The 8,354-nt window shown below is 40.4% G+C and overlaps 1 protein-coding gene across 9 annotated transcripts in view; it reads left to right on the top strand.

Moving 5' to 3' along the window:
• The window catches only part of tanc2 (tetratricopeptide repeat, ankyrin repeat and coiled-coil containing 2), a 322,680-nt gene that overhangs the window by 276,816 nt on the left and 37,510 nt on the right, over nucleotides 1-8,354 (top strand). For 7 of the 9 annotated variants that reach the window (XM_015387935.1, XM_015387913.1, XM_015387942.1 and 4 more), the window contains 3 exons: nucleotides 3,902-3,940; nucleotides 7,135-7,416; nucleotides 7,547-7,671. In XM_015387935.1, the coding sequence (XP_015243421.1) occupies nucleotides 3,902-3,940; nucleotides 7,135-7,416; nucleotides 7,547-7,671 (446 nt within the window). The remainder of the gene's footprint in view (nucleotides 1-3,901; nucleotides 3,941-7,134; nucleotides 7,417-7,546; nucleotides 7,672-8,354) is intronic. The other 2 variants (XM_015387920.1, XM_015387927.1) reach the window with 1 other exon arrangement.

Below are 8,354 nucleotides of genomic sequence, written 5' to 3'. Positions count from 1 at the left end.
ACAGAAAGTGAGTACTTTTGCCATCTCTGATGGGGACAGAGGCAACACAACTTGCCAGCGAGGGGTTAGACTCAGCTTTTTGGAAATGGGAAGGGAGCCAAATGCTGATTGTTAGCGGGTCAACATGTTTGAAAAACCCAGTTTAATGGAATTTTCAGTGGGAAAGAGGCTTAGGAGAACAAGGACTACATTGAGCCAACTTCTTTCATCTTTAATGAAAGATGTTGAGGGCAGGAGCCAGACTGATTTTTTTTTCCGAAATGGCGTCACAGCGAAAAAGCTAAAGTTCAGGTAAAGATACTACGTTGGGAAAAAGCAGAGAAAGCATACTTTCAAGTTAGGGGTTGAACTAGCAAATACTGCAGAATGGGAGAATAGAGATGGAACAAAGCGGAATGATGAAAAGTGGTCCCTATGTCCTCCAGCAGTCTAAGCCCATAGCAGCATAACTATATAGAAGCTCAGTATAAACTATAAGTTTGATCAAAAAGGAAAATTCAAGCCTAGCCTTAAAAGTAGACAGAATGTCTGTCTTTTTGTAAAATGTAATAAGAAATACTAGTTGTAGGTGAGAAATATCTACAGTAGGGACCCAATCTACTCAGGAACTGGCCTGTTTTAAGCTGGTGTTTGGTGCTTCTGACTGTTGAAGTGAAAGTGAACAACACACTAAAATACTGTCTGAGGCCTTTGGAGAGAAAATAATTACATTTTCAGTCTGACTGGGAATAAAAGGAGATCTCAAAATTAAAAAATATCTACCAACATGTTCAGGTCTGACCAGGCCAGTTCACCTTGAAAGCAGACTTCAGTAAGTTTCTGCCTTACTGCCTTTAATGGGAAATGCCTTCCTGGAGGCGACTGCACAGGTGTGCACTTCAATCAAGTATCATAGTTTCTGGATGTTTTGATAAAAAGGGACCTGGTCTATTTGCAATCATCAGTGATTTAACGTGGAAGATTTAAGTGGATCTGGACTTCTCACCATATTTCTCTTCAGTTTCTCCTCTTCCTCCCTCTGAACCCTGCTCATCCACCGTGAGTCATCCTCACCTGATGAATAATTAACAAAGTCTGGGACTTTCTCTCCGTCTGGCTTTGGAGAATGTGGGGGAAGATAGACTGATACCTTCCTTTGCGCCCCCTCAGGGAGAGTGTTATGGGCAAGGTTATGAACCACTGCCATCCATCCATCCCTCGGTTACAAATGCTTTCACCGGCCTTGAAACTACACTCCCTCAGCCCCCGCTCACAACATGGCTGCCACCTTTTCCTGGAAAGCTGGACACGGCAGGGCAGCGGAAGCTTTGCTGAGGTGGGAAAATCGTCTCAGGAGGACGGTGCCAGATAGTGTGAGATTGGGTTCACTAATTCCAGAAGTACGGGAGGAGATTTGCAGCCACGTTAGGCTTCCAGTCACCCCCAGGATAATTGGATTAGCACCCTTTAAAACAGAACAGCTCAGGGTGGTTAGCTCCGTCGCCCTGTGACCGCCCGGTGGGGCTGGCAGCTTGGGGCAGCCTTTACACTTCCTATCATCCAGTGTTACGTCAGGTCATCATTTTTTCTTCGAGAACATTACATCAGTGCAGACATGGCGCTTTGACTGCTCAGCTTTAAGTTCGCACTAAAATAATCTGACCAGGGAATATGGATTAAACATTTTCTTTTGTCTTGAGCTGCTCATAGCTAGCTGTGGCACTCCTTATTAACAGCTGTTCACCCCAATCCAGATGTGTTTTAGTGATTTCTCTTTTGATGATGGTATTTGTTAGAATATCCTCAGTATTATCAAAACATCTCTTTTCACCCTGATGGCATAATTTCTGGAAAGGTTGATTCGAAGGACAGCTCTTTTTGGAGCAATGTGCTGCAAGACAACAGTTTCTGGATTTACTCCTCTATTACATTATGGTTTTGCAGGAAAGGTCAATGAATTGTTGCTCTTTTGTTTCACTTAAAGGGGAAGCTTCTTTGCAGTCAGATGTCTGAGAATATTATTTGTTGGCACAGAATGTTCTTTAGCACACAGGAGAAAAGCTCCCATTGTGTCCTGAACTCAACATCAAGTTATTAAGGCCCATTTATACTTCTGTCGCATAGCCTTCTGCAACTGTCAAATCTGTCTCTGTGCGCGATCACGCTAGCCTCGTGAGACCATCCTGATCTTGCGAGCTTTCAAGGTTTCACTCGCAGATCAGTCTGGCTACTTTCCGTTAAAGAAAATTTGGAGCAGTTCACCAAACGAACGTCCAATCAGCGTTGTCTTTGACGGGTTGAGGTCTGACGCAACGAGAAGCGCGACAGTTCAGTCTAAAGAACATATGGCGGCTTCAGCCGATAAAACTAGTGTTAGCGTGGCTATCAAGCAAGTTTTATCGGAATTACAGAGTATTTCTTCACTGAAAGAAGAGCAAAACACTGCTCTGGAGGCTTTTCTCAGAGGAAAAGATGTTTTTGCTCTTCTCCCGACTGGTTTCGGCAAGAGTTTGATCTATCAATTGGCTCTGTTAGTACGTCATATGCTTCGTTGATCTGATTGGTTTATTTGGCCCATCTATCACCAACATAGGCCAATCAGCTAACCAGTATTTTCGCCCCTTCCCAAAATTACTTCAACGGAAGGTTTCCAGATGGATATGCGGAGCAAATCCATCTCGCGGAGTCAGGTTACGGTCAAGCCCCCCGCTCAGAGGTGACGCAGACCTCGAGGAGAAGTGCGCAGACAAAAAGCAGCTGTGATTGGTCCTTGGTATGCTTTTCCGGCTGTCTGTGGTTGTCCTCGATTCAGTACCGGGGCGGCCATTTTTAAAAACAGAGGAGTAATTACAATAATGGATAACCACGACGTTGTCAGTCATGTTTTGGAAAATAAACACTCCCGCAGGCACCACCGAAGAAGTTCTCACGAGTTCTCTGCGCTTTGGCGGGAAACTGCTGTGTGTCTCTAGAAATTCCATACCAACGTTGCAGAAGCATACCAGCAAAACTGGTTCGCGGCCAGTTTTAAGCGACATTTGATGTGTGCGGTTGCAGAAGGTATAATCCGCCCTTTAGACCAAGGTGAAAGATGGAAGGATGTTAGCAAACCTGCACCCAAAGAGATCTAAGATTCTCCAAACAGTGCAGGTGCTGGAAGAACAGATGCTGGTTTGGAAGCAAGGGGAGGTCAGATGATAAAAACAAACTATCTACACTTTGATCTGCAAGCATTCTACCTTTACAGCTCTACTTTTTCAAATTTTTTCTCATGCTTGACTGAAACTTGTATCTGTCTCTGAACCGTCATACTATATACTCTTTCACCATCCTGTCGTACTGACTGTCTTCCCTAAGTACATATTTTCTGCACCTCTGGCTCTGTGTATGCCTATCGGTAGTCTGCAGAGTGTGAAATGAACTACCCCAGTGGCTGTCATCGGAGCTTCAGAACCTGATCACAGCTCACCTAGCTGCAAGAAAACAAAAGAAAGACTGAAGTGAATATAGGATTTGGTGCTTTGTCTGATGTTGCTGCTGTGGCTTCGAATTGGAGATTTGACTAATGCTGATGTGGAGGGCCTGCATGCAAACAACTCTGTATTCAGGGCTTTATTCTCACATCCCTGGATCGAATTCTTACTTTATGAATCTTTTTTTCACGCAAAAATGAACCAATTAGACTTTCCTTAAAGTGCAGAACCTTAAAAAAATCACCAATCAATGCAGGTGTGATTGCTCCCTAAGTTTCTCTATCCTAACATTCTGATACTGCAGATGTGTTTCATGTGCCTGTTTCTTGTTTTTTCACCTTGTGCCGTCCTTTGACAGACTACTGCAGTTTTTATTTCTGTCTTCACTCGCTTTTCTTTCTTTTTTTTTCTCTCCTTGCTTTCTGTGTGCCGCTTCCTGTCCGTCTCAGCTTCTGCAAATAACACCCATGCCTGGCAATCCCAATCACGTAAGTTACTTTAAACTTCGTTTGTCACATCAGGCTACTTGTTCTTCACACTGTCGCCTCATCAGCCTTTGCAAAGTATTCATTAGTGTTGCGCCGATGCTATTTTTTGGCACCGATACCTGACTGTGCAGTATCGGCCGATACCGATACCATCTGTTTGAAATTGACGTGTGTGTGTGTATATGAAGAACTGCATAGTACTTGGATGTAAAATAATTGCCATCGTGGCTTTATCAAGCTGCTGCCTACCTTTGTGAATCCAGTAGAACTTTTTAATGCCTACCTGGAATAGGTGACAGTAGTTGAATTAACTTTAGCTATCAAAATGGTATCGGTGCCCTTTTTGTCGGTACTCGCCGATACAGATACCACCATTTTAGTGCTGGATCAGGGCCCTGACTGGTACTGGTATCGGTGCAACACTAGTATTCATAATGGTTTTCCTTCCACAAACATCAGATTTATATCAGGGTTTTATGAGAAAGATTGACACAAAGTAGTAAGAAAAAGTCTAAGAATGATGATTGCAATGATAAAACTCTAAAACCTTTGGTGGACAATTGCTTTTATTCTCCTTCTTTCTTTTTTACCTTTATGCACAACCACAAATCTAGCAGGACATAATCATTTGAAACAGAGATACCAAGCAGGAAGTGTTGAGAATGAAAATGCTGTCTGCGAACAGCACAGTTGGCATCATTTGCGCCTTTTACTTTTACAGTTTTTAGGAAGAATATCGGCATAAAATACAGTGCAGTCCTGGAAAGAAATGTGCAAAGCACACTGGAAAAACGATCTAGAAAAAAAATGTCTTAATTTAAGTGTATTTACCCTTAATTTGAGTAGGTAAATGAGATAGTTTGCCAAAGGAATCGGCATTTTTACTCTAAAATAAGATAATTAGATAATATACACTTAAAATTAAAAAAATGCAATTGTAATTTCTTATTTTAAGTGTAAATTGTCTTGGTCCATTGGCAAAATGTCTCTTTTATCTCCTCAATCCAAGAACAAATGCACTTATTTTAAGAAAAAATGACTTATCTAGATGTTGATTATTTCCAGTGTAATCAGTGTGTTAAAGCAAAAAATATTTTTTCTAATATTCTCTCTTTTAGAAACGGAGTACCCCAAGGCTCTGTTTTGGGGCCACTATTATTTACATGTAAATTAACATGTCTATGCTGATAATGTGATCATCTGAGCTTTGCAAAAACTCAAAAACATTACAAAATGCTTTTAACATACTTCAAAACATTTTTCTGAAACTTGATTCTTACTTTAAATAAGAACCAGTTGATGTTATTGCCAAGAACAAAGAGCAATCTGTAGATAAGTCCCACAGTTGTCGCTTTTAAACTGTATTTTATTTGACGACAATCTTGGTTTTAAAGAACATGTTAAACATTTGGTTAGGAAACAGACTGAAAAACTGGCTTTTACTTAAGAAATAGGTTTATTTTTCTTTCAGTTGTGACCTCATTTATGTAAATTACCAAACAAGTACTTGTTTATAATGCTTTGTTAAGGTTTATTACAAACTGTAAACATCGCACACATTACTATACACTTAACACAACTGTGAACTGGCCAGTGCTGGAAAATCTTAGATTTACTCAACGGTATACGTTGATTTATAAGGGTCAGATCCCCTCATATCTGTATAAGGACCTGACTGTCTTCTTCAAGCTCAAAAGCTGACTGCCACCATCTGTACTAAATATCCCCACAGAAGCTGGTAAGGTAGCATTCCTGTTTTCTTCCCTAACAACATGCAAACATTTAGAAAAATACTGGAATTAAGGATTTAGGAACTGGTTCCAATAGGGCCGTTTAAACTGATGCCCAAAGGTTTGCAAATGAAATCCATGGTTTGTCCATGTTTTTAAATAATCTTATGAAATTGTCTGTAATATAGTGAATTAGCACTGCAATTAGCAACTAATTTTTGCTAATTGATTAATCTGTTTTTCAATTAATCGATTAATAAAGGGGTAGAAAAAAGTTCCTTAAACGAGATTTTGCACAGAATTTAAACCATTTGAGGCTCTCTGGATGGAGCATATTAATGGACTAAAAGGTTTTAAACTTGAATGCAAAATGTTTACTTATTGTTTTACATTTTGGTAAAAATTACTGCTTTGAGCAGGTTGCTCTCTCATCTAAAGGCATGTTTTAGATTCTCTATATTCAAGTTAACCGCTAATTGATCACTAAGTTAGATTATTATTTCAATAGTCGATTAATCACAATGAATTCATTCTTTACATTTTATTTCATTACAGCAATTCATATACAGAATTTCTGTAATCTGTGCTGCTGATTTGACCTGGACTTGCTTGTAAAAGAGAGTAGTAATGTCATTGGTATTTCTGGGTTAAATAAAGGTTAAATAAAATAAAAGAGAAAGTCATTGGGTGTGAAAACTTTAGCAAATACGAGGGAAGCCCCCGTGCAGGATGGATGAAAAGATATGACATTTAAAAGGATAGCAGAAGACATTTTATGAGAGGAGGTTTAGGAGCGGACGGCCAGAGGCAGCAGGCTGGAGTTTACAGATGTTTTTATCACACAGCTTTAGAACTTTGTACCAGATTCATTTTACCCTCATTAGTCTTTAATGGTCCATATGTTCTGCAGAGATTATGACCAACATCAGGTGGACTTTAGCTCACTGACTCCCCCTAGTGAGTAAAAGCAACAGTCTGCTGAATGCTGTGTATTCTGTGGAGTAATTATAAGCTTCTTTGATCGTTTAGTCCTCAGGTTATCATCATACCACAAAATACCAACAAATATTTTACTTAAATCTTTTTCCTTTGTATTTGATTTTTAAAGCAGCAGATTACTGTTACACTTATTTATATTTAGAATGAGCAGTAATTCTATTTCTAAGACATTGGAATTATATTCAGTGTCCTGTAAAGTGATTTCAACCAGAAGGCTGCAAGACGTCCATCATCCAATTATCATCCATCATCCATCCACCCATCATCCATCCACCCATTATCCATCCATCCATCATCCATCCATCCATCCATCCATCCATCCATCCATCCATCCATCCATCCATCCATCATCTTAAAATCTGTGTTTAGAAAGTATTGTTTTATTTTTCATAAATGAGTGGATGAGTTCTGGATTTGCTTCTCTTTGACCTCTAAACCTCCTCTGTTACCTTGACCCCCCCACAGTGCGTTTTGCACCTTATCGGCCTCAGGACATCGCTCTCAAACCTCTGCTGTTTGAAGTACCCAGCATCACCATGGACTCCGTCTTCACCGGACGCGAGTGGCTCTTCCAAGAGATCGACGCCCACCTCAACAACCCAAACGGCGGTATCTGCCACGGCGTCGTGATTGTGGGCAACATCGGCTTCGGCAAGACGGCGATCATCTCCCGGCTGGTGGCGCTGAGCTGCCACGGGACCCGCATGAGGCAGATCGCCTCAGACAGCCCGCAGGCTTCACCCAAACGTAGGTTTTCTTAAGTACTACCTTTTAGCAACATAATGCTGTTTGATTGGAAAATAGCTATTAAAAAAATGTAAGTAAGAAGCGGTTTTCAGAGCTGGTCTCTAGCTTGTTGTTGCTGCTTCATGTCCAGATGGAGAGGGGCTTCCTCTCACGCAGCCCCAGCCCACGCACGGCACCCTAGGAGGAGGCAGCTGTCCTGGAACTCCTGAGATGAGACGACGTCAGGAGGAATCCATGAGGAGGCTGGCGTCGCAGGTAGGAAAAACACAAAGATTAAACAAGCACTTCTATCCATATTTAAACTATTTTCTTTGCTATTTTTTGATAGATCTAAGTCTCATATTGAATCATTTTAAGAATGCAAATCATGTTTTATTTTTTTTTCCCAGTATTCAGTTATGAAAGGATTTAGGTTGGAATTTCATAACAATATGACTGCTTCCTCCTGATTTTGTTTAATTGCTCACATCAAGTTGCTTAGATACCTCATTTGCTCCTCATTTATACTGCAAACTTTTCCAGAATTAAATAAATAAATAAAAAAAAAACGCCTGCAATTATAATACATAGTTAATTAAAACTGTTTCTCCTCCATTTTGTATTTTTCTTTAATTAGTGAGGTGCTGAGTGCAGCATTCAGACACAATAGAGAAAGAGTGCAGAGAGGTATAGAGTTGAAATTAGGTAGACGTGTAATTATTTAAATATGTGTACTGCATGTTTTTCAACCCATAAAAAATGATTTTCTAGAATTAAGTTGCTCAAAAAAGTGGATCAATCATCACAACAGCGGCGATTTCTCATTGGATAGGAAGGCTAAATATATAATAATATAAGCGGGTAAGCGAAAAAGACTAAAACGAGGTGATTGGCAGTAGAGACTGACACGGGAGTGGATTTTCACTCCTGTCCCGTCCCACTCCCACAGAAGAAAATGG

The sequence above is a fragment of the Cyprinodon variegatus genome, unplaced genomic scaffold (genome assembly GCF_000732505.1).
Source record: "Cyprinodon variegatus isolate N-32 unplaced genomic scaffold, C_variegatus-1.0 Scaffold18, whole genome shotgun sequence".
In the NCBI taxonomy this organism is placed as follows: Eukaryota; Metazoa; Chordata; class Actinopteri; order Cyprinodontiformes; family Cyprinodontidae; genus Cyprinodon; species Cyprinodon variegatus.
This window is presented reverse-complemented; position numbering and strand designations above follow the sequence as displayed.